Below are 25,601 nucleotides of genomic sequence, written 5' to 3'. Positions count from 1 at the left end.
TCTCTTGAAACCATTTACTAAGGCAATGAATTTTTCTTATTTTTCGGGCTGAATCAACAGTCCTTTGTTAAAAGAAAAAAGGAATATTTTGAGATTAATTCAATGCTGTGACAGCATCACTACAGCGGTCATCATTTGCTTGAAAATGAACAACATAACAAAAATTTGCCTTTTCGATGTTTTTTGCCACCCGACGTAGCTGGACAGTGGTAGAGTTCGTCGATGTGCCTTGCATTAGCGGCAAAGTGAAGGTAGGAAGAAGTTTGCTCCGCTATTCTAGGTATTTCGTACATATTTTTGCAGTCGGAAGAAATCTACTTCCAACAGTTGGTGTGTTGTTTGTGTGCTCGCGGTGTCGTTTGTAAAATTGTGTGAAATTGTTTTTCAGGGTAAAAAAGAAAACCACGACAATTCGAGGCTGGTGCGAGCTGTCAAACGTGACGTTCAGCAGAATTCAGTGGTGTCATGTTTTTCGATTGCCAATTTGCATCGTCTTCAGTGTGTAATTCGGTAAAAAGAACGGGCTTGCCCGTGTGGAAAAAGCAGTGAACTGAACATTAGCACCGACGGGTCGCCCGGAAAGTTGATCGCAAAGTGCGCAATCCGAGCGGAAGAAAATGTAGCACGAGCTGTCGCGGCCACCATCGTTCCGAAAAAAGCCAGCAGCAGCTCTTTGCAGAAAAGATGTGTCAGACGGGAAGAGAGTGTAGCTGTGTGTAGAACTGTACGGCTATGGCGAGTTGCCGTCAAAAGGTGGCCTAACGGGCAGCAGCACCAGCAGCCCCATTTTTCTCGCTAACCGAGCACGGACACGGACCCGTGGTCAGTGGAAGAACGATACATTGTGTGCTTGTGCCACACTCTATGCATTGGACAGTTTCCTCTTCTTGGTGCAGTCATCAAGCCGCCGCTTCTGGTTGTTCCCGGAGCGAGGAAAAAACTCCAAATACGGGTAATGTCTACGGCTGCGGTGCAAATCGTCGCTGTCGTCGCCACCTCCCTTCCCTAGTGTGGGGTGTGTGTGATCCTCATGTACGTAGCGTGCAGAATGTAAAGTATGTACCACCGCGTCCGTTGTGCATGTTCGGTGACGGTGATTTTCGTGTTTTTCACAGTGCGGTGTGAAAAGAGTGAAAAATCGAGTGCATGGAAAAAATAGTGAGCATGAAAGTACGAAAGGAATAAATTCAGGTGTGGTGGTGTGAGTGAATGTGCGTGAGTGTGAGTGAGTGTGAGAGTATATATAGCGTATGTGTGTGTTGTGTGCGTGTGCATGTGTGCAGTGTGAAGACGTCGCGGCGCTCTGATATCAGCAGCAACAGCAACAAGAGCAGAAGACGACGTAGGTCACAGACGTAGAAACGTCGAAAAGAAAAGGGCTAGAAGAAAAAGGTTTCCTCGAGCTAATCGTGTCTGCGAAGCTACCAACACCACCGAGAGCCCTCTTACGGTACGTTCGTACAGACACAAACACACACACACACACTCACGTACGCATACGCCGACACGCGAGTGTGTACGCATACAGCCGCAGCGAATCTAAGTAAGTGGCGGTCTCGCGGCTGTCAAGTACGTACGCGATGAATACTGTGTGTGCGGTGGTGTAGCAACGGATGTGTGTGCGCGGGTGAACGGATGAGGGGCGGCCAAGAGTGATTTTCTGGCACGTCGGTTTCTTCTCGGAGCCGCCGGTGTGGCGTACGGTAAAAGGCAGCGCACCGCACCGCACCGGGGCAGCAGCTGCAGCTACTAAAGCAGAGAGAACCACACACGAACAACGCACACGTACCCCGGCTGTATTTCTTACCCACCGTGGAGCGAAATGTGCTGAAGACTAAAAGGAAGAAGTATTTTGCCATCTTAGGGCATAGCGCAGCGTCCGGATGTAGCAGGCCCGGATTGCTGTGCGCGTTGGAAAATTCACACATGAGGTAGATTCCCGAAGCACGAGCTAGTGGCGTATGTGTATGTACATTAATATATATAGCCGGTATTTATGTAAAGGCGATCATTATACATATTCCCATTCAGTGGAAATAGTGCAGCGTGTGCAAAGTGTCTACGAATTGGTAGTGCGTGCACAGAAAAAGAAAAGTAAAAACAATAATCCATCCGGCTGTGTATGGGTCCGTCGCGGGTCCAGTGGGGTTGAAATCGAAGAAATTGCTTCAGCAGTGCCCGACATCATCGTTGCTCGTTTGGTTCTGTGATGTGATTCGTATATTTAAGTGCAAATCCGTGCGTGGAAAAGCTTGTGCTTGACGGCAACCTTTTGCTTTGTTTCGTATCTGAATTTCCCATCTAGGACGTGACGAGCGCGCGGGCAGGATAGAAGAGACATATAAAACTACGTGTGTCCGTCAGTGAAGGCAGAGGGAGGCGGGGAAGTGTGTTAGCGACCGGTAACCACTATCATACAGAGCCCCCATCAGCCGTAGCGCGGGGGAGGGGGTTTGTGGACGGTGTAGCATTGCTTTGGTTTTTAGACGGTCCGGAGAGAAGGAAAGGGAGAGCAAGAAAGGCCGCAGTGATACATCTCCTGTTTTAGGGGTGGTGTGCGGTTCCCTAACGGGGGGCGGAATACACTTCCGCCACCGGTCGGTTGTGGAATCGTAGTCGGAATCGTACGATGGCTCCCTCGCCAGAACTTGGGCAGCCCAAGGCGCCCGACAAACCTGGCAGTGAGGTAGCAAAGCACGAGGGACAATCGACTTCCGGCGAAACGACCGATCGTACGTGCACCGCCAGCGGCAGCAGCAGCACTACCACCGCCACCCCCACCGTCACCACACCATCAGCTACCACCGTTGGAGGCGTTGGCAGTGAAGCAACTGTGAATAATCGTTCCGGCACGGCCGACACCGCGGGCGCTTCAATCAACAACAGCAAAGTAGGAACAACCAATGCCAGCCCATCCGGCGCTGCTGCTGCGGCAGTAGTACCGCCCGTCATCACAACGATGGCCATGTCGGCTGCGACAACGACCACTACGACCACTCCGGCTACTGCGGTGAAGGTATCATCGTCATCGTCAACCGCCCAAGCGCCGGCAACTGCTGCAGCAACCGCATCCAGCAGCCACGCCAAAGGGACAGAAAGCAGCAAGAACCCATCATCTTCAGCTACCGCCGGTAACAACAAAGATAACAGCAGCAGCAGTAGCAGTACTCAGCCGTCGTTCGCCCAGGAACCGGTAGGTATCGCTCGTGCTCGTCTGTGCGAATGGGGCGCGGTGTACAGTACAAGTAACATCATTGTGGTTGCGGAATAACCCATTCCCAGATTCTTCCCAAGCCTGCATTGCAATGCTTTTCTACTGTGTTGGGCTGTTTCGGAGAACGGTCGTTGGAAATATTTTTGTTATTTTACCTAGGCAATGAAATGGCACAATTTTCGGCCATATTTGCTAATCTGACGTTTGAAATTACGCGAACTGTCAGAATAGGGTTCGATTTTGCAGAGTGTTTTCTGCTTGCCGAATTTGTGTGCTGCATGTTGCTGCGAGCACGAGTGTGTGTGTGTATGTGTGCTGAGTGCTTTTGTGTGTGCCTTTTCTTTCCAGCACATTGCAATGGTAGTGTGTGTTGTGTGCATAACTGTGTGCGGATAGCAGGTTGCTTTGCATCTTCTGGGAAGAGATGAGACACTCACACACGCGCAACTCACCAAAGCTGCATAAGCGAAATGTCAAACATGTTGTGTTGTGTGCGGCAATCGTATGCTGCAAAGTACGCTCTGACCGTGTGAAACTAATGTTTCTTACGGAACTAGCGCTAAATGTGGATGTAAAACGTTAGTTTTGTGAAATTTGTGGAAATTTATTTCCTTTTTCTGCAGATTATTTTTGTAAATATTGGCGCACCTACCTATCGTGTATCGTCGATGCGATGAATTCGATGTTTTCGTATGTCATCAGTTTGATGATATGAAATGTATGGGTGTGTGTGTGTTTTGTGTGATTATGGCGAGATGATGAAAAAGTATGCTAGTGTGCGTGTTGGTCATCTGAATTTTATTTTGAACATTTTCATCGCTAGGATATGCGAGAATAATAGGAGTTCAGCGAAAACGCACGTGTATGCAATATGCAATTTTGGTATACACACAGCGACGACTCGTTGCAAATAGGAGTTTCTCATAGTTTGGGAATGTCCTAACTTTATCCTTATCTCGTGTACTCTAGAATATGTATGTTCGGTGTGTGTATACTTTGAAATGTCCAAATTGTTTGCATTGTGCCATCGTCGGGCATTTCATAAGATCTTTGGATTGTGATGTTTGACCCAGCGCAATACTAGTTGAGGTTTGATATTGAATTTGAATATAACTGGACATTTTCCCACGATTCCATTTCAGCTCGCAACCATGAATGAAGATGCATTGAAAGCTTTGCTGGATGAAGCGATCACCTACAAGTGCCCGAAAGATCGGGAGCACAAGAGCGCAACATTTAACGTACGTATTGCCTAGTGGAAATGTGTGTTCCAGAATCGCCAGTCCGAGCTCTTATTAACGTACATTGCTTACAGGAGTTGCTGAGTAAAACGGAGCGCGAAGACCAGGAGCAGAACTTTTCCTTCACCAGCCGGCCGGTGCACAGCAAACGGGCTTCCGCGCGCCCGACGCAGGGCGGCTCGCTGCAGGACATTACGGAGGCGACCAAGCAGGAGTACGGCTACACCGAGTACTGCACCGGATCGAGCCTCTCCCACAAACGGCATGGCGGTGGGGGCCATGGTGGGTCACGCAACAAGCGTCAAATATCGTCTGTTTCCTCGAGGCAGCGCGAGGGCGGCAGTCTGCCTAGTAACGTGAACGAAACGACCACACCGTCCTACATCAGCGAGCAGCCGTTCCTGAACGAGGTGCGTCGCCCGCTCAAGTCGACGTCGGCGAAGTTTGCTGCCAAAAGCAATGATTACGGCGCGCTGCTGCAATCGGCGCCACTGAATCCGATCGGTGCGAGTGATTGGAGCGGCCTGGCCGGGGAGGAATCTCAATCGGGTGCGGCCGGTGGCGGTGATGGTGGTACTGGTGGATGCACGGGCGCCGGGCCCACGTCGGGCGGTGGAATCGTTGGCTCGGGAACTGGTCCAGCAGCGCATACTGTTATCAATATGGGTGAACTGGACTCGGACGAGGGCCCATCCGGTCATCGCGGTTTCCGGGATATGTATTCCGGACATGCAAACAACGCACTGCAACAGGTAAGTGACCGGACGCTTGACACTGGGCGATTGTGGATAAACTCAGTGTTCAGAGTGAAGGCAATTTGCTTGTGTTGCTGGTTGCTGGTTGCTCAAGCACTCCTCGCGTTTATCCACAACACCTTGTGTGTCACGTCGTTGGGTTCAGGCATTAGGGGGAAGGTAAAAGTACACCCACACCCATCTGGTTAATGTATTCAGTTGTGTATGTTTGTGTCTCAGAACAATCACTACGACTCGAGCGCGGACGAAATCGAGATGATGGGAATGGGTCCCTCGAACGGAACGTCTGCTGCTGCCGGTGGTACGAGCGGCACCGGTGGCGCTGCCGGTAGTAGCAGTGGAATGGGCGCCTCAACTATTACCACCGGTTCAAGCCTCGCGTACGGCGGCGGCTCGAGCGCAGACACGTACGGGAATGGGAATGGTAACAGCAGCAACAGCAGCACGTCCAGCACCAGCAGTAGCAGCGGCGGAACGAACCTCGTTGGCTCGTCGGCCGGGGCTGGCGGCCTATCGACGGCAAAGAAAACGTTCTGCTACCCGAAGCCACAGTACACGACCCAGGCAAGCCTGGAGATTGGCCAGTCTTGCAGTGTGAACCGCCCATCGTCGGTGCACCATGTCGACAAAACCGTTTCGTTGCCAATGCTAGAGGCAGTCCAGCTCGGTTCTACATATCCGGCAGTGAAGTGCATGATCGACAGCAGCAAGGTGGATCAGTCCGCCATCAAGTCGGTGCTTTCGTCAAGCAATCAGTTCATATCCACCCCCAGAAGCAGTCTCACCTACCCGACAATACAGGTAGGTTTTTGGTTGTTTGCTTGTCTCTTATATATATGCTTATTGATTGGCTTAATATCTCCACCCTTGTTTTTTTTTGTAGCAAAAGTTCGACGAGAATGCAAACTCCGTGTCCCAGTTTGGCGGTGGTGGCAGTGGCGGTGGTCTAGGATCCTCTAGCAGTGGCAATCAGATGGGCAGTGGCGGTGGTAGTGGCAGCGGAACCGGTGGCAAAAAGCCTCGTAAACCCAAATCCGACCGTAACACTGTGGTGGTAGTGCCGGAAAATATTGCCGGCTATCGGGGCAAGTCCGACATCGAGGCCCTGGTCAGCTACATTGAAAACACGGACAACGATAAGTCGCAGCAGCCACAGCACCAGCTATCGCAGCAGCAGCAGCTGCAGTTGCAGCAGCAACAGCAGCAGCAACAGCAACAACAGCAGCAACAGTCATCGCTGCAGCTGGCGAGAGGCGGTGCCAACTTGAACAGTGGAAGCGGAGCTGGCGGAATGAATGCAAAGCATGCAAACGCCAAGCAGACCGGTGCCAGTACCACCAACAACAGCGTGGGCGGTGGTGGTGGCGTAGGAAGCGTCGACACCGGAGGCGAAGAGAAGTCGAAGCGCAAGAGCGAAAAGAAACGGGAACGTGCGGCCAAAATGAAGAAAAGTAATTCGCTCGAGGAGCTTAGCAGCTGCAGTAGGAAGAAGGTGGAGGAAGAAAACACTCGGCAAAACCACGTCGAAAAGGCTCGTGCGCAGGAAACGGATCCGGCAGTAACGCTGCGCAACAGCAAATCGAAAAAATCTGCCCAAACCGCTGCCGCCAACACGAATAGTAGCAATGCTTCCGCTGCATCGGCAACTAACTTGGCTGGCAATAACAAGGACGGTGGTGGCGGTGGTGGTGGTTCCAGCGGTGGCGGCAAACGTTCGGAGCGTAGATCTTGGGGAACGGAGGAGCTAAGTTTCTTCGGCAACGATGCGTCTGCTGGTGCGGTTCAGGAGGACGGCGCTCCCACGACTGCATCGACGACCGTGGGTGGAAAGGGTAAAAAGGCCAAAGATCACAATGTAACGACTGCTGTACCGACTAGCAACAGTAAGAATGCCAGCTCTGCCGCAACGAACGTATCAGATGGGCCGTCGGCAGTAAATCATAACAGTAAGAAGCGCGATTCGCTACGAATGTCGGTAGAATCGTTAACCGCCCTCGGCGGCGGAAGCGTCGGCACCGGCGGAGAGGCGTCCGATTTTCACGTTGTCACTAAAAAGAAAAAGACAAAAAAGAAGGCACAAATGCTCGGCTCAGAAGATGCGACCAATGTTACCGTGGCAGCATCGTCGTTGGTTAATCGGCGGTACCAAGGCGCGTCGGCCCCGATCCCTAGCGGAGGTGGTTATGCTCGAAACGCAAGCAATAGTGGCAACAGTGGCGGTAGCGGTGGTGGTGGTGGAGGTGGTGGTGGCGCTGGCGTTAGTGGTAACAGTGGTAGATACCATTCCGTCAGCAGCCATTTCACCGCAGATCGTGAGGTGTACATGAACAACGATGTATCGCGACGAAAATCGACTTCCTCTGTTCCACCGTCTGAAAAGTCTGACTCGAGCGATGCCGACTCGGTTCACTCGTTGCCGATCGAAACGAACGCGTCCCGCAAGCAGCAACAAAAGCCGCAGCAGCCGAAAGGTAAAGCCAATCAACAGCAACAACAGCAGCACACTAGTCAACAGCGCCAGGGTACGGCAACGTCACAGTCTTACGCCGAAATTGCACGTATCGCCAATGTGGAGAAGGCAGGACTGGGCACCGGTGGTGCGAATGGTGCTGGCGGTGCTGGTTTGTCCGCTGGCGCTGGTGATGGTTTGGGCAATCATGCCGAAGTCAGCTCGGGCGCTGCTGCCAACGCGAACGTGATTCAAGATCTCAACTCATCGGAAGCGTTCCCGCAACTAGTCGAATCGCAGCAATTCCATCCGCATCATCACTCGCTGATACCATCGCAGCCGGCGTCCGCTGCGTCGTCGGGCGGCCAGCAGCACCATCCCCATCCGCAAGCACTGTCGCATGCCACGTGCAATAATAGCGGCGGAACTGTAAATAGCAGCACTGGGAATGGCAACAGCGCGGGTAGCAATAGTAGCAACAGTAGTCATACACTAGGAGCTAGTGCAACGACGCGGGCAACGTACTCGCAAAGTTTGCTCACGGCTGTGAACAACTCGAACGATGAGACAAACAGACATCAGCAGCAGCAGCAGTCCGCATCCGTTGCTGCGACCGGTGCCACATTTGGCAGTGGTAGCAACGAACTGCAGCAGACCGGCGGATCACACACCGCCAGCAGTGGACATCCGTCAAAGACTGTGGCCGATGGTACCAAAGCGTCACTACACAAGTCGAAAAGTGTCGATAATAATGACATCTACTACTCGAACGAACACTACCCGGCGCTGGAGAAAACGGTCAAGAGCTATCATCACGCGAGAGCGAACAACAGCGCGGATCCGGTCACCGGCACGAGTGTATCAGCAAATGCGGGTTCCGCCAATGTGGCCAATAGCAAAAACGCACCAAAAGCAGCTGGTGCTGCTATCGTTTCCGGCAGCAATCCCGCGCCTGCTTCAAGCGCGTTGAGTTTCGGGCAGGTGGCCGCCGCTTCCAACGTTACTGGTACACAGACGTCGAGCTCCTCCAATCCCTCGGCAACGGCAAATCCGACAGCATCGAAGAAGGGCAAAGCGAAAAAGGATCTCAGTGGTAACGGGGCAAACACTGCTGCTGCACCACCACCGGCACAGCAACAGCAGCACGGCACGGAAGTGGAACAGTCGGCCGTCAGCAGTACCGAGTCGTGGAATCATGCTGCGAATGCGATGGTGATTGACACTGATTCACACTCCACCACGATGTTACCGTTTGATACGCGAAGTCCCATGAACGGGGGACCGGGTGTCAATACTATCCACTTCATCCAAACATCGCCCCAACCACAGCAACAGCAGCAGTCGCATGGGCCCGCCGATGGTCCTTCGCCGGCGTCCCAGCAAACGTCTACGACTGGCAAGCGGAACAAAAAGGATAAACAACAGCAGCTTCAAACTGCGTCTACTGCGGCTGGAAACAAGTCAACCGGTGGTGGCAGCAACTCGACTACAGCGCCGGGTACGGCAAGCAATAGCAACAATCAGCTAACCCGAAATAAGAATCGTCCAGCCGTGATCATCGTGAACGACAACGAGCCGAAATCGAACGAATTTACGTTCGGCTTCGATATCGACCAGGAGCTGCTGTTTGGAGATTTCAGCGAGGAGGATCGCAAGCTGCTCGAAGGGGGAGATGGCGCCAACTGTCGCGAACCGCCGAAAAGCAAGGGCAAGCAGCAGCGCCGCAATAGTGGCGGTAACGGTGGTACTGTGGCTGGTAGCGAACCGCCGGTTTCTTCGTCATGCAGCAGCAACAGTACGACAGTGCAAACGGCGGATCCCGATTACGGGTTGATGCAGCAACACCAGCCGAATGCCGCCCTGTCTCCGATGGCCCCACTAGACAATACGCGTAGCAGCAGCAAGACATCACCGTCGTCCGGATCGTCCTCCGTTTCGTCCTCGTCGGCGTCCCTGTCCTCGTCCACCACGTGCAATAGTTACCAGCAACAATCTGCGCATCCGGTGGTACAAATGGTGGCCGGCGATCCGCTGGGTGACGTAAATGAGGCCACACACGATGGTGCCGTAACCGGCGCGAGCATATTCCATCAGCCACCGCCGGTCGCTCCCTCGCTGCTGTTGCACCCGATCTACACGCAACCGCCCCCGACCCTACCGCCGCCACATCTCACCCCGGCGGTGCAATCGGTGGCCGGTTCCGTCCGACCGCCCCCAATACGGCATCACGTGCAGCAGCCACAGCAGCAGCAGCATCAACCGCCGGCGCCGCTCCACCACCAACAGCACCATCACAATCAGTATGCTCTTCCACCGCCCGTTATGACACCGGTGACTGGTGGTGCTGTGCCGGGGGTCGCTGCTACCGTTGCTGTACCGGTGAAAGATGCTAATGGTAATCCGGCTGCTGCTGCCGCCCCGCCTGTAGTGGCGATGCCGACCGGACATCTTATAACGGTTCCACCACCGCCGCTACCCTCAACGTTGGCGATTGTGCCGACGGCTGCACCGTACGTGTTGTTGCCGGCAGCGCCCGCTCTTCCGCCCGTTGCTGTTACCGCTCCGCTGATTGTTCCTGCAGCTGCTGCTGCTGCCCCAGCGGCCGCCCTGATCGTTCCGCAGCCGGCTGCTGTCATCAAGGAGCTTGCCTCGCCGCCGACCGTGCAGAACGATTTAATCAACAACAATGCCACAACACACCACCAACCACAGGCCGTGGCACCAGCCATTGCAGTAACGAACAATAATAGTATTGCTCAAAGTTACCATCAGCAACAGCAGCAGCAACAGCAGCAGCAGCAACAACAACAGCAACTGCCCAAGGTTCAAATAATGACGGTTGACACTGCCGCGCAGACACATTCAACGGTGTCGCCATCGCAACAGTCCTCTTCCTCCGTCGAACCGACAACGAAGCCGGCGCAGCAACCGATGGTGCGTGAGAAGATGAAAGAGATCAATCTGCGTTTCATTGCACCCGAGCAAGTGCACACGACCGAATACAATCACGATAAGATTGTGTTTTTCGTAGGAACAGGTATGTGTTGCAGTGTCCTTTAACTATGTATTGGGTGACGTGGAATTGTAGTGCTACCAAAGCTATCGATCGAAGAATGTCTTTCTAAATACGAATAACATATTTTTTTCAGCCTGGGAAGATGCCATTTGCGGTTCTACGAAGTACTACGAGGATAAGTAAAAGCGCGCGCGGCTGTGTGGTAAACAAGAGGTACACAATTTCTACAGCAATAGGACGTGGTGGCAGTATAAAAACAACAAGAAGAAGTAATGATCGTCGTGAGAATTAGTCGTATCAGTGTATCAGTCACTAAGTCACATAGTTTGTAGATGAAAGGAGCATAAAACAAACAAAACGCGCTTACTGTGAAACGTCTAGGTCAAACAATATGATGAACCGAAGCTTATGGTTTACGAAATCGACAAAAACAAAACAGAAGGGAAAAAAACGTAAACAGAAAATGCTTAGCATTCGCAAAAGTAGGAACCGTTAGCCCCCGATGCCGATGATTCATTGAACAGGGTTTAGAGAGGATGCACAACCAACCGAACCAGAGTGCGCGAGTGTGCGCGCGCGCGAACGTTTGTGTGTGAGTGTTGTATAGTAGTTAAGCGTAAAAAAGTATATCTAACATATATATGATGCGTTTAAAAACGCTAAACAGCGAAACCAGTATGCATCTTCAACTAGGCGACGAATCACACCGTTTATGAACGCTCTGCTGCCCCGGACGGATCAGTGTATTTAGGTATCGTTCGTTTTCTATTCTTTATTCATTACACAACATCCTAAGTTGCTTACAAACATGCACACCACTCGCACACAAACTTCGAACTGGACTTTTTATCCCTTCATCGCTGATTGTATCGATGTCTCTTTCCTCCCATTTAAATGCCACATGCCCTAAGATCTCTATTTTAGCAGCAAATGTTCAAGAGAGCGATACACGATGTTTGTTATGCAAAACGTAACCTATCCGTTCGTGCCATTTCTACCGTCACTGTCGCTAATAAACGAGTAGTTTCTACGTTTGAAATTGTGCACTGGTGGTTCCATTGCATCATTGCCATATGCGCAGCGCAGTAAGCAATAAACCAATAGTAAGCCGCCGCTATCCTCAAACAGGAGCTTGATCCCTTTTTTCGATCCGTATCGAACACAGTTGTTGCTTCAGGCAGATTGCGCGACTGAATGTAAAATGTGCGTGTGCATGTTCAGGAGAAAATGTCGATATGTCAGGTCAGGATGAGCTATGACGCGCACCCCATGTGATGGGTTTTCCGTTGTTCCATTCTTATATTTTCCTTCTTTGTTTCATATTGCATTGGTCTAGAGAAAACTAGACCGAAACTCTCTACCTACTGTTGCATCGACAGTATCATTAACGTTCACAGACATTCGGCGTATTGGAACGTATGTATGTGCGTTTGCGTGTAACGTTTGGGGGAGAATAGTTTTCTTCCATTGCGTTTACACAAGCTCCACCTAAACATGGCACTACACTACACAGCGATACAGTGATGCAGGAGCAGCTTTAGCAGAGCGTTAGAACGGAATGTGACATAAAGCGGAAGAAGGTGTGTACCATGTGTAAGAATAGCGGAACCTTCACCCTATCCTCCTTGTAATAGCTGTTAAACACTTTAATTTGTGGGGAAGCGGAAAAATGAAAGATTGTTAAACAAAATAAAACCAGAAAAGCAAACAGCCGAAAGTCACTTAGGATAGTTTAGCGTACGATTGAAAACAAGCGATAATGATGGTAGCATGTGTTAAAAACAAGTAGGCATGGTTTTGCATCGATTTGCCCAATCGTGCTGGTGTGCTTGTACGTGTCTGTTGTGTGTTGTGCGGTGTGAATGGGTGGTGAATTGGAGGAGCACCAGCAGCAATCGGATGCTGAGACGTCTACTGAATTTTAGCGCACTGCGTCCAGTGATAAAGCGAAACAAGCTACTATTCTACAAACAGCAATCGGTTGTTGCTTGACAAACAAAAGTAAAACGCTAGATATAAGAAGTATCGTGTGCGTGTGTGTGTGTGCGTGTGTGTGCGCATGAAAGAGAGAGAAAGAGACAGAGCGAACGGGTGACTTGTGCGGGAAGTGTGAATGTGTGTGAGTGATGTGCGTGTCTGTGTAAAATAGTGCGTGCGAATAAATTATTACTGAAACGAAAACGGAGGAAAAAAAACGGAAAAAGAAAGGTAACATAACAACCAATGTGATTTTAGTAACTAAACGAGCGGTGATGTAGAGAAGAGAGAAAATACTGAAAAACGCTATAAAAAAAGGGAAGCAGAATCACGCGAAAGAAGGCAAACATTAGTTATGTTGTATAACATTAGATGTAGAAAACAAGAACAAATAATAGTTAGTGGTGTATTGCACGGGGCTGCGCTGCAGCATACAGCACGTTCGGAGGATGTTCACTGCAAAGGCCGGAGATCGGGCCTGCCGGTTGCTAGGGAGATGCTATGCGGATGTACTCCAGGTGTGTAGTAACGTGTTCGGCAGCGTGATAAGTGTTAGGAAGATTTTCTCGTAATACATACAGAATCATCATCTTCCCGTGTGAAACATTACATGTGTGCACATGTCCAGGAAGGAGCCAGTCGTGCGGGATGTGGAAGCTGCAAACTGCAAAGCAAGAGCAACAGCGAAGGGTGAGAGAAAACAACAAAAAATAAGTAGACCGTGACTGTGTGGAGAGTGGGGATTGAGTTAACAATCATGGTTCGATTTTGGTAGTGGAGATCAGCAGCATAAACACAATCGTAATTCATACAATGCCAGTGAAATCACACACCACTCTCATGGGCAGTGAAAGGGAATTTGTTTGCATGTTACTAGAAATAAGAAAGAGAAAAAAGATACGCGGTCACGGTGATTCACACACCGAAGAAACTGTCCTTCACGTTCGGACGGCTCGGAACGTGTGACAAGGCGAGTCAACTCACCAAACACAGCAGCATTACGGGGTTTAGGGGTAAAGGCTCGACTGCTAGATTGTTGTCATCAAACGTGGTGGTGGCACAGTCAGTGCAATGGAGAGGGAAACACGAAAAGAGCATGCCTTGCCGACAGTATCGTGTTTTTTTTTGTTCGTGTCTCTTCTTCTCACAAGCAAGAAGCCGCCATGCCGGTAAAAGTAATCGATCTAAGGACTGCAAAAACACACACGGATCAGAGCTACTGTAATTAAGAGTTATATTATATATATATACATACATATATACATATACTATATTTAAAGCCAAGGCAATTCGTTACTGTCCGTTGGAAGGGAAGAGCAAGAGATTGAAAGAAGAATTGGAGAGCAGAAAAAGCGCAAACATGCACATGGTTTGTGCAAGATAGATGCAGCGTATGCAAAATCTGCGCGGCTGAAAGAATAAACATAAAAGTATGCAAAAAAAAAGAAAACAATCTGTTGGTGTGTGCTGAAAAGTATGGAAAGGAAAGAGAAAGAGCTTTTGCGTAGGAAAAGTCAATAGAAAGGCAAAATGGTAAAAAACATGGAAGGCAGACGGACTAGCGAAAAAAAAGCTTAAAATGTATAACTATAGTCATTAGGAAACTTAGGCAAAAAAGAAGAAATCAATGAATTCTGCAAAAAAAAGTCAACGGGAAGAGCAAAAAAAAACGGAGCGGATAGCGCTTCGTGTGGGATTCGCATTATGTTGTGTTCGTTAAAAAATAAGAGCTACCTTTAAAAATATCAAAGGGTGGAAAAATGATTTCCGAAAAAAAAACAACAACAAAAACACACAAATCCAGCCAAAAGCAGAAGAGGAAGAGCAAGCGTTGTGCAGCAATCGTGGTTAGTAAACCCTCATTGGGCAACAACCCACGGTGGAGACTGGTTAATGGAAAAAGATGGGGAATGGAGAAAAGGATGAACAACAACAAATAACACATACAAACAAAATCGTGAGACACTCATTGAAGAAACTGCCTTCACGAGTCACAGAGAAGAGGAAATCATGGGCATGGAAATGCGGGACACGCCGCAAAAGCCGAATAACACGAACAAAAACAGACAGGCCGCAAAAATATGTCCACGGGGCAGTAACAAAACAAAAAAAAACGAACACGCAAACATACCCACACATACATTAGATAGTTTCGGAAAAGAGAAAATTTACAAAAAAATGAGTACGTCAAAGAAGAAGCAAAAAAAAAGAAATAATAAATTATGCTAGGAGCGCAAAACTGAAAAAATATAGAAGTAAACACAACAAAACACACAAACACATACACAATAATGCAACAAAAGTGAAAATGAGGAATACATAAATGGAGGAAAAAAAATCAAGCACACAAACAAATCCCCATTTACACACAACCTAGGATGCACGAAGAAGAAGTGCAAATGAAAATGCAATGGTGAAAAAATAGAGAAGAAATTAGTGGACTGTTAAGGAAACGCGCGAAGATGAGAAAGTAGGAGGAGTGAAGGAGAAGGAGCAAGAAGAGCATTGTGAACCCAAAGTTGGTAAGTGAGCAGAGAATGAAAGAGAAACACTAAGATATGAGGGAGAGGAAATGGAAGTTCTTTTTTTTTGTTGTTGTTGCTAAAAATGGCAAAAACGCGCTAGTGTGTGGACGGGAGTAGAAGAATGGTGGCAAAACAAACGAGGGTTAAAGAAAATGATGCGTAATGAACGGTGGAGAAGGCAAGAAAAGGAAGTATGGAAAGCGAGAGAGGAAATATATTAGAAGTCAGCAGCAAAACAACCGCCCCCTTTTCCCGCCCCCCCCCATTTATCGTAATAGAAATTGCAATAGATAACAACGCAAAGCAGGTACACAGGTATCAACACACTTAAATACGAACACAAGAACACATACACACTTACAGCGATACAATACAATTACAATAGTTTTCGCAGAACAAGCAGAAGAGAGAGAGAGAGAGAAAAAAAAACAAACAAGTAAAATACAAACACACTCACAGCTCGAAGTAACAATATAATTTAGTAGTTAAGCTGACGTGTATAAGAAACGGAAGTGGAAAGTGAAGAGAGCAAATGGTGTGAAACCCTCCTTCCTGCTACTACCACTACCAACTACTGTGTTGCGCATTTGCCCCATGTACCCATTTCTGTTTAAATTCTATCGTATTTTATCCTTCCTTTTCGAAATTAAACTACCAAATCTTATACATTCTTGTCTCTGATTGTGTTCGCGGAAAAAAATCTCTTCAATTGATGGAAAATCTCTTCAATTGCTGCAGAAGCTATAAGCCTGTGCAGCGCGCACAACCTAAAGCTATATTGTGTTCCGAATGCATTAGAGCTACATTGCAGTGTGTGTAATTAGTGAACATCGTTCGCGCTTTCGTTCAGCAATTATGTCTCGAACCGGGGAAAGGAATGCGTGCGCACAGTAGCGGCGGCGGTGGTGGTAGGGCGGTGGGCGGAAACCCACTACGGAGAGATGGAAAAAATAAATGGAAACCCTTTTTTATTTATGTTTGTAAATTATTACGCAAGAAGAAGATGAAAAAACCGCAAGAAAATAGAATAAAAAAGAGTCAAAGAAAAAACAACTGCTATGCTAATATTTTTAACAATATCCGGAAAATTCAAAACATCAAACTGTGCATTGGTAACTATGGCAATGGCTGGTATTATTGAATCCGATCGTAGCGAGAACGTACGTCGCTCACATGAAATTCTAGAGATGGCAACACACTTCTTGAGCCCGCTCCTACAACGCCGTGGTGAATAACTGTTGCAACCATCTAGTACGTTAGGAAAATGAGTACGCCGCCGCTACGTACGGATTCAATAATACCAGCCAGAGACTTCGAGCCTATCGGTCTCAATCGCCTGTTTTAATCAAGAATGAAATCTTATTTCATCTAACATTTGCTTGTCATTTGTCATTATGCCGGGTTTTAATAATTATTAACGGTCGAATCGCTGGCACAGTGTTGTTTCATGTGATTCCCGAAAGAGGGCGACACAGAGGCTGGTATTATTGAATCCGTTCGTAGCGGAAACGTACGGCGCTCACATGAAATTCTAGGGATGGCAACACATTTCTTGAGCCCGGTCCTACAACGCCGCGGTGAATAACTGTAGCAACCATCTAGTATGTTAGGAAAATGAGTGTCGGGACGTACGCCGCCTCTACGAACGGATTCAATCAGCCGTACCGGCGAACTCGTTCGACGAGAAACATTCGTCGCTCATGAGGTCACAGGGTTGTACCACTAGGTTGGCCAGTACAAAATCTATACGGTTTTCTAATTTTTTATCTAGAGGGCTATGAAATGAGTGAAAATGAGCGTCGCGGCGAACGTTCCCAGGAACGAACGAGTTCGCCGGTACGGCTGAATAATACCAGCCAATCAGCCATACCAGCCATACCGGCGAATTCGTTCGTTTCTGGGAACTCATTTTTTCACTCAATTCATAGCCCTCTAGATCAAAAATTAGAAAACCGTATAGCTTAAATACTGGCCAACCTAGTGGTACAACCCTGTCCACTCATGAGCGACGAATGTTTCTCGTCGAACGAGTTCGCCGGTACGGCTGAATATCAGCCAGAAACTGTTAAGTGTGGTCAGCGCCTACTATTGCGTTGTTGGAACCTCTTAGTGTACCGAGAACAAAGGGGCTTGCCCGTTTTACGGTGTTCAAGTGTTTCAAGGCGTTCAGTTGGGTTGCAATGAACTCCGATAATTTTGTAATAGTTTTGGGAATTCAAATTTGTAATTTTCCGTTGTTTTCAATGCAGAGAAAGAGAAAGATATATCAAATAAATGTGTCTTCTCACAAGCACTAATCCGCCCTACTACGATTCCAACGATTCCGGACGATTCGGAAATAAGCTAATCAGAACCGTAGCAGGAAACGTGGGTGCGATCCGGAGAACCCATATCTACATTACTTACCTTCATCTTTATGGCTTTCAATGTGTTTCTCTCTATCTTTTTAACACTTTAAGCGCCGCTCACCGTTCAGCTTTGCATCTGACGCTCAGTGATTCTCTTGAGAAAGACTGAGGTAGGAAAGAGAGAACGAGAACGACATGTGCTACTCCGCTTATCGCAATGAAACAAAATAGTGATAACAATCGCACGAGAAACTGTCGCTCTCATCGCTCTCTTGCCATGCGCTACTCAAAAACTGTGACGTCAGGCTGGCGGTCAAAGTGTTAAACAACTTTTCGGATTATACGATACGATTAATACACAAAACATACAAGAACACTAGCGTCATAAAATGAAAATTGGCTCCCGCAAGGGTTTTTTTCAATAACTTAGCGTAACGAAGAAGGAGTACAACTCTCCATCTGCTGAACATAAATATCATGTTTAGCATGTATGTTACAGTTAATATCATCTTCACCTGGGAAGGGTTGCTAAACATTACGAACGACCGTTTTCTATTGATTAAAATACCTATTACTTTCCTAATACCTGTACAAAAAACTTGGTGGGAGGAGCCAAAGCTACATAAATGCTGCACTTCCTAGCTCTGTAATCCTTTCTTTAAAATCTGTTCATATCTTACACACAACATACATACACTCACATTAAAAATCTGTACACAGTTTAATGTACGTTCTATCTAAACAGTCTTTCTCTGGGTTGAGCTAACCTCCCAACACTATGGGAGTCGTCCCTTGGGAAGGTGAGCACACCATGGCTCACGTGTCTATGATGTACTTTCCCCTTTGCTGCGTTACGGTCGTGCCGGTTGGCATGGTTACGGACGACGCCATCTGCTGTGCCGCGGACGAACCATTCGGATCGCCGCCACCACCGGTGCTTTGCTGTGTTTGTAGCTGCTGTTGCTGTGTTGATTGTTGCTTTTGCTGCTGCTGCTGCTGCTGCTGCTGGGAGGAGGAGGAGACGATCTGCTGCTGCTGCTGCTGACTCTTGGAGGTAGCAACGGTCGAGCCGGTAATGTCGGTCCGGAAGCTGCCGGAGCACTGCGAATCGGCCACGCTGCGGCCGTCCCCTTCGTCGCGCCGCGACAGGTCGGAAAACGGCGAACCGCTCCGCTTGACCACGGTCGAGAGGGAGTTCTCGGTCGAGGAGGACAGATTGCTCGTCAGCCCGCTGCTGACGGACGATTTCAGCTGCTTCTGCTGCTCCAGTATGTCGGCCGTGGTCAGATCGCTCGCCTTCACGATGTTCGGCGACACGTTGCTCAGCCACGGTTTGTTCGAGCTGGACTTTTTCGCCATCGTGCTTGCGCCGAGCGCGGCCGTCATGGCGGCGACGGCGGCCACGGTCGAGGTGGCGCTGCACCCGCACAGCAGATCGGACGGCGAATGGCAGATGGCACAGGCGCCCTCGTCCAGCTTGCTCGACGTGGTCGCGTTCATCTCGATCTCGTTCATCGCCTCGGCCAGATTGCCCACCGTGAGGGCGGCGCTCGGTTTGTTCAGCATCGAGGCGGCAGCTGCCGCTGCCGAACTGGCCCCGCCTGCCGATAATGCACCACCGGCACCGGCACCACCACCGTTGCTGCTGTTGCTGCCACTGCCCTTGCCCAGGTCGGGCGATTCGTCGTAGTTTTTGCTGAGCAGCAGCTTCGACAGGGACGGCGCCAGCCCGAGCCCGATGTTGCGCTCGTGGTACACCTCCGAGATGGTCGGTGTCATCTCGCGCGACATGTGGCGCAGGATCGAGTCTTGGATCGTTTTCTGGCTCGATTTCGCGCCCGGCTGAACGTCCTTGCTGGAGGCGGCGCCCGGTCCGGGGGCGCCCGCACCGACACCGCCCAGCGGTGGTGCGTGGGCCGAGGCTGCGTGCGAGGCCGCAACCTTGCCGCCGAGGCCCAGATCGGCCGGGGATGCTTCCGCCAGCGGCAGCATTTCGGCGTCGGTCGGTGAGAAGTAGAGCTTGTTCGCGTTCAGGTTCAGCGTACGCTCGTCGTCCGGCAGGGTCGAGAGGGGTTTGCGGGGTGGCGCGGCAAGGCTGCCGAGTGTGGCCGCCGATGAGATCTCGGTCCGGCAGCTGAGCCGATCGAGAAAGCCGAACTGGTCGACCGGCAGCTTCGAGCGGCTGATCGTGCTGGTCGTGCTGTGCAGCGGATGGCCGTGGAGCTGTTGCTGGTGGAGTTGTTGTTGCTGTTGTTGCTGCTGATGCTGCTGCTGCTGCTGTTGGTGGTGCTGCTGCAGATGCTGCTGACCGGCGGCGGTGGGGATGTGTGGCATCGGGCCCATCTTCAGCTTGTTGCGCGTGCGCATACTCTGCAGGCTGTGCGCCAGCGAGGTGAGCTTGCTGCTGATGGAGGCCGCATTGGAGGGGCCCGGGCCACCGGGCGGCAGATCGAACGAGCGCTCAAACTCCGAATCGGAGCTGGTCGATTCGAGCACCGAGAGCGATTTCTGGCCGCCACTCTTGCCGCTGGCGGCACCAACGGACGACGGTCCGACCGCCCCATTGATGTTGTTGTAGACCGGGGCGAGCGGTGCGAGCGGCCGCAAACTCTCCACCATCGGCAGCGTCTGGCGGGGCGGCGGTAGCGGCGGCAGATGATGGCCCTGGTGGCCGGCGGCCCGGCGCAGGACGGTCGCGTGCCCCGAACCCTCCCAGTCCGTGGCCGAGCTGGCGGAACTGGAGCTGTCCGGCCGGCGATGATGGTGGACCGGGTTGGGATGGTGGTGCACCCCGTCCGGTAGGCCGGCGTACCCGGACGCCAGCCCGGACGGGGCAGCCGTCTGCCCGTGGCCACCGTTCATCGTGCCGTGCAGCAGCCCGTTGCCATTGTTGGTGTACAGGTTCTTGATGCGCGTCTGGTGGGCCAGCGCGAGCGAGACGTTCTGATCGACGGTTTGGATCGTGACCGGAGGGCTCGGCGTAAAGGCGGCATCACTCTCGCCGCCACCGCCCGGTCGCGACACCTTGATCGTACCGCGCAGGCTCGAGTAGCCGAGCCCCTTGGCGAGATGGTCGCTCTTGAGCAGAATCTGCTGCGTGGTGTACCCATCCGACAGCTCACTGTCGGTGGTGTTGGCCAGACTGGTGTCGAGCGCAGGTCCATTGGCGGCCGGTGCCGTTTGCGCACTGTCCGTCTGGCCACCGTCCGGTTCGCCGCGGCGCCGCACGTACGAGATGAAGGCGCTGCGCGTGCTCAGGAACGGGACGCGGCGCAGCGGCAGTGGAGGGCGGGAGAAGTTATAGCTCGACTGCGATTTGACCGTGACGGCCGGTGAGATGCTACGTTGCTGCGAGTCCCCGCTCGTTGGCGTTGGACTCACGCTGGAGGACACCTTCATCTGCTGCTGCTGTTGCTGTTGCGTCACTTGTTGCTGCGACGACTGTTGCTGCTGCTGCTGCTGCTGCGCAGACTGTGACTGCGATTGCTGCGACTGTTGGCCGGTTGATTGTTGCGCCGCGGCGGCACCCTGCTCGTCCTGCTCGTCCTCCTCGTTCAGCGACTCCGAGCTGCTGCTCGACTCGATGCCCAAGCTCTTGGGCGCCTCCTGCGTGTCGAACAGTGCCAGCAGCGCTTGCAGCACGAACTGGCAGTTGCGCCGGTTCGCCTGCTTCCCGGTGCGCAGCGTCACCTGATCCTGGCCCACCTCCATCAGGTCGAACCCGAGCGAGGCGAGCAGCTCGTGGCAGCCGGACACACGCCACAGCCGCACGCTCAGCGGCACATCGATCGCGCTCTCGTTGTCGGTCGCCTTGGACGGGAACTGCGCCACCACGTTGCGCATCACGCCAATGATTTCGTCCGCTATCTCCGCCCCGTGCACCAGCTTCGACAGCGCGTGCAGGGTGGTCGGGGACAGCCCGAGCAGCGCCTGCAGGCTCGCCGAGCACTGGGACAGCCGGTCCTCCGGGTCGCTCTGCGGGAAGAACACGCTCGACGGGATGCCGTTGGCGGCCGGCTCGAACCGGAACCCGACCGCCATCAGCAGATCCTTCCAGCCGCTCACCGGGCCCGCCTTGTTGTCGATGCTCTTCTGCGTCGTGTACATTGCGTTCTTCTGGCCGCGGTGGATGCGCTGCAAGCTCTTCTCCACCAGATGCAGACAGACGCGCAACGCGTCCCGGCACTTGTCCGGCGTGCGCATCAGCTCGCACAGCGCCTGCCCGATCAGTGCCACCTTGTTGGACAGCCGCACGTTCCCGCCGATCAGGATGAAGCCGGCCCAGTTCGCCGGATGGGCAAAGTGCTTCGTGTGCTGCACGGTTTGCATCGCTTCCGCCAGCGCACGGGCGGCGCGCGTACCCTGCAGCAGTGCGGAGTAGAACGCACGCAGCAGTATCTTGGCGGCCGTTTCCGGCACGGGCCAGAGCGACACGAGCACGGCACCGGTGCCGGCAAACAGCCAGCTGCTGGCAAGATTTGCCACTCCGCTGCCCGTGATCGGTTCGACCGAGTGGTACGAGCTCAGCACGACCAGCTTGGCGGTGAGCCTCATCGACAGCAGATCGGCCGCACTCAGTATGAAGTCGGACAGGGGCGGTATTTCCATGTTGGTGGTGGACAGGTCGGTCGGCTCTTCGTCGTTGTCGGCGCCGAGCAGTTCACCGGCCGCGCTCGGATAGAACCGCTTGCCGGTGCTCGGTGAATCGAGCACCTCGCCCGGGCTGAGCACGACCGCGCCCAGCTTCCAGCTCACGTTCGCGGCAAAGTGGACGCACTCGGCGGCCGGCAGCTCCGACACGATCGCCTCTTTGGTTGCGCTCGTGCTGACGAGCGGCTTCGTGTTGAGCATGTCGGACACCATGGCCGCCTCCTGCAGCGAGGCGGGCGAATCCGACCAGCCCCACGTGTCCGACAGCGAGGACGGTATCTTTGGTCCGCCGATCACGAGCGCACTGTTCAGCCCTTCAGCTGGGTGGGAAGAGAAAGGAACGTTCATTAGTGGTTGGGGTTCGATGATCATCAAGGTGCGAACATAGTAGTATGTACAAGTGGAGATGAAATTTTGGGGTTACGGGTCTATTTTTCTTTAAAAGCGCGACTGTAATGTTATGAATTTTTCACCAAATGCAAGGTCATTGAATTCCCCAACTGGTAGATAGTATTTCTTATGAAATTTAAATACCATTATGACATTTTTGAGGTTCTCCCAATTCTTCTCCTTTGGCACAACAACCGCTGTCGGTCAAAGCCTGCCTGTACCTCTAATGGTCTTGGCTTTCAGTGGCTTATTGATTGCCATAGCAAGATAGTCAGTCCTACGTATGGTGGTACGGTCCATTCGGAGCTTGAACCCATGACGGGCATGTTTCTGAGTCGTACGAGTTGACAACTGTACCATGAGACCGGCCCAACCGGAGGTTCTCCCAGAGTTCCTTATAAAAAAAATCGTGGAAAAGAGCCTTCCTATCCAGGCTTCCGAGACTTATTAGTAAGACACAATCAGCCTAATAGTCAATAATCTTTGCCCCGGGAAAATGCAGTCCGGTTGGGAAACAATTCTGTCCGGCTTTGTAGGAGCCGGCGCAGCTATCAAATAGTATCACCCATTCTATGATGATTATGTATCTAGGCTTAATATCTTGATCGGTCCTGTGGTAGAGTCGTCGTCTCGTATGACTTAACAAACATTCCCGTCATGTGTTTTTGAGAAATGTCTTGGGTACAATTTCAGTTCCAGGAATGGGTATGGGTTCAGAAACCTTTCCCAGGACAGGTAGGGAAGAGTTCAGGAACAGTTCTAGGACCGGTTTGCGTTGGGGATCAGTTCCAGGGCAGAGTTTTGGGTTTGGAATTAGCTTCAGGAATGGTGTGGGTACGGCATCAGTAGGAGTTTAGCATCAGTTCCAGGATCGGTGTAAATTCAAGAGCTATTACAGGGCCGGTAAGGGTTGGGAGTCAGTCCAGGGAAGTTCAATTGCTAGACCAATAGAAATTCGGGATCTGTTCCATGATCAGGATGGTGACAAGAACTCTTACAGTACCGGTATGAGTTTAACATCAGTTTCAATCCAATAATGGTTCAGAATCTACCAAATTGAAACCATTTGTAACCTTTGGGTACTTCAATTACTTATCATTTGTTGTAGCAAACGTTCTAGTTCAGCTTGTTTTGTAGTAAAGTCAGCAAAAAACTCCAAATTTTAACTTTCACTGCATCTCCAAATTATTGCTTTAATAGAGGTTTACACTTACCAGGTTCACGCGTCTTGATGCGACTCTTCTGGCGTAGCGTGTGCAGCGACGGCACGGTAAGCAACGAGCACCGTTCCGACAGATACTCGCCATCCTCATCGCCACTGCGCAGGATGGCGAACGGCACCAGGTACAGTTCCTTCTCCAGCACGAGAATCAGCTCACGGCGCCCAATTCGAGCAGCTGAAAAGGAATCATTGAACAACAGCAAAAACCCCGGTGAGAGAGTGAACAACACACAACAACAGTATAAAGAGCGTTGCTTACTTGTACTAATGTCCGGCAGCAGGTCCTCGAACGGCGCCAGCAGCAGATTGTAGAGGACGTGCAGACAGGACGGTCCCTGCCACGGTGGCAGCATGTTCGAGCGTCTCGAGCGTGTCGATCCCTGCAGGCTTCCGATCGATCTGTTGAAGAGATAGAGCGAGAGAGAGAGAGAGAGAAGACACTAATTAGAACCAGAAGATCGCGATCCTCCCCCTCCCCCAAGATCAAGCGCGTCTCTTACCGTGTTGAGCCCTGCAGACTGGCGACCGAGCCACCGACACTTCCGAGGCTGAACAGCGAGCTGAGCGAGTAGTTGCTCGAGTTGAGCAGATGGTTCCGGTTGACCATGCGCAGAAAGCCGGCCCGCTCGTTCGTGAAATCGTCGATCAGGTTCTCGCTCGACGACTTCCAGCCACTGCCGTCGCCCTCCTGCAGCACGCTGCCCGAGTTGACGCCGAGACAGTCGCGCACGTAGTTGATGTACCGCGCCAGCAGGCTCTGCTCGTCGCCCATCGACCCGTCGTCACCGCCTGCACCCTCCTGCACCACCAGCTTACCACCTCCTCCACCCTTCGTGTCCAGGGTGGCTGTACTGGCCCCAGCCGGTCCCGCCAGCGCCTTCTGCTTCAGCATCGGCAGCGTTTGGTCGTCCAGTTTGGTTGCGTGAAAGCGCACGATGCGCTTCTGGGGCTGCAGGAACCACGCGTACAGGTCGGCCCCGGCCAGGCTGTAGTAGATGATGCTCGTCTTGCTGCGGTTGACCGTGTCGAAGATGTACTCGCTGCAGGTGAGCAGCGTTTTCCGGTTGTTGAGCGAGTTTTCCGCGCTCTGGTTCGAGTCGGCGCCGAGGCGCGACCGGCACCGTTCGGCCGCGACGAGCGCCTCCTCGGTGCGCCCCAGCCCGACCAGCACGCGCTGCAGCGTCTGGTAGCAGGCGGTCTGCAGGTCGTACAGCTGGGTGCGCCCTTCCGGCGTCACCTGATCGCTCCGGATCGACTCGAGAATTTGGGCCGCACTTTCCATCTGCTGGCGGGCGGCATCGTCCTCGCCGGACGCAACGAGCGCCAGCCCGAGCCGGTAGCGCAGCTTCGCCTCGTCCTCCAGCTTGTTGAGCGACTGGGCGATGGCGAGTCCCTGCCGCAGGAAGCCGACCGCCTGCGGCACCTGCTCCATCGCGTGGTACACCCGGCCGAGGGCGAGGCAGGCGTGCGCCTTCGTCTGCCGGTCGGCGGTCAGGGTGAGCTGCTTCTCGTAGTAGCGGGCCGATTCGGCGTAGTTGCGCAGCGCATCGTACACGGAGCCGAGGTTGCCGCTGGCCCGTGCCTGCAACGTCGCGTGGTTCACGCTTTCGCCCAGCTCCAGGTCCTGCTTGTGCAGGCGCAGCGACTCGTCGTAGTCGCCCATCTGCTGGAACACGGCGCCGAGCCCGCTGATCGCGTCGGACGTCAGCACCCGGTCGCCCAGCTCGCGCGCAATGTCCCGCTGGTGCTCGAGGCAGTTGATCGCCTGCTCGTAGTTGCCGAGGGCGCTGTGGATGCTGCCGAGGTCACCGTAC

At 52.0% G+C, this 25,601-nt stretch overlaps 2 protein-coding genes across 22 annotated transcripts in view; one reads left to right on the top strand and one right to left on the bottom strand.

Moving 5' to 3' along the window:
• Positions 1 to 193: 193 nt before the first annotated feature.
• Positions 194 to 15,588, top strand: LOC5667420 (pneumococcal serine-rich repeat protein). 15 transcript variants are annotated; one of them, XM_061652673.1, is made up of 8 exons: positions 194 to 251; positions 389 to 510; positions 2,306 to 3,193; positions 4,357 to 4,455; positions 4,530 to 5,207; positions 5,430 to 6,011; positions 6,094 to 10,696; positions 10,809 to 15,588. In XM_061652673.1, exons 3-8 carry the CDS (start codon positions 2,630 to 2,632, stop codon positions 10,856 to 10,858), a joined length of 6,576 nt encoding a protein of 2,191 aa, XP_061508657.1. In that variant the 5' UTR covers positions 194 to 251; positions 389 to 510; positions 2,306 to 2,629; the 3' UTR covers positions 10,859 to 15,588. The 15 variants fall into 15 exon arrangements, with proteins under 15 accessions (XP_061508657.1, XP_061508655.1, XP_061508651.1 ...); XM_061652671.1 differs by lacking the exon at positions 389 to 510; XM_061652667.1 differs by lacking the exon at positions 389 to 510 and having other exon boundaries at positions 5,409 to 6,011.
• Positions 15,589 to 17,910: 2,322 nt separating this feature from the next.
• Positions 17,911 to 25,601, bottom strand: part of LOC1273312 (tetratricopeptide repeat protein 28) — a 114,672-nt gene continuing 106,981 nt past the window's right edge. For all 7 annotated transcript variants that reach the window (XM_061647852.1, XM_061647851.1, XM_061647850.1 and 4 more), the window contains 4 exons: positions 24,288 to 25,601; positions 24,047 to 24,186; positions 23,780 to 23,962; positions 17,911 to 22,495 (listed from right to left, as the gene is read on the bottom strand). The exon at positions 24,288 to 25,601 is cut by the window's right edge and continues 2,756 nt beyond it. In XM_061647852.1, the coding sequence (XP_061503836.1) occupies positions 18,342 to 22,495; positions 23,780 to 23,962; positions 24,047 to 24,186; positions 24,288 to 25,601 (5,791 nt within the window). In that variant the 3' untranslated portion in view covers positions 17,911 to 18,341. The remainder of the gene's footprint in view (positions 22,496 to 23,779; positions 23,963 to 24,046; positions 24,187 to 24,287) is intronic.

The sequence above is a fragment of the Anopheles gambiae genome, chromosome 2, assembly GCF_943734735.2.
Source record: "Anopheles gambiae chromosome 2, idAnoGambNW_F1_1, whole genome shotgun sequence".
NCBI classification, from domain to species: Eukaryota; Metazoa; Arthropoda; class Insecta; order Diptera; family Culicidae; genus Anopheles; species Anopheles gambiae.
The sequence above is the reverse complement of the archived record's forward strand: the minus strand, read 5'-3'. Positions and strand labels throughout refer to the sequence as shown.

Excerpts from the sequence above, each read along its gene's own strand:
- LOC5667420 (XM_061652667.1), top strand. The coding sequence starts at position 2,630 with ATGGCTCCCTCGCCAGAACTTGGGCAGCCCAAGGCGCCCGACAAACCT. Across the intron at positions 3,194-4,356 it reads CGTCGTTCGCCCAGGAACCG|CTCGCAACCATGAATGAAGA; the intron begins GTAGGTATCGCT and ends ATTCCATTTCAG. Across the intron at positions 5,208-5,408 it reads CAAACAACGCACTGCAACAG|TTGTGTATGTTTGTGTCTCA; the intron begins GTAAGTGACCGG and ends TAATGTATTCAG.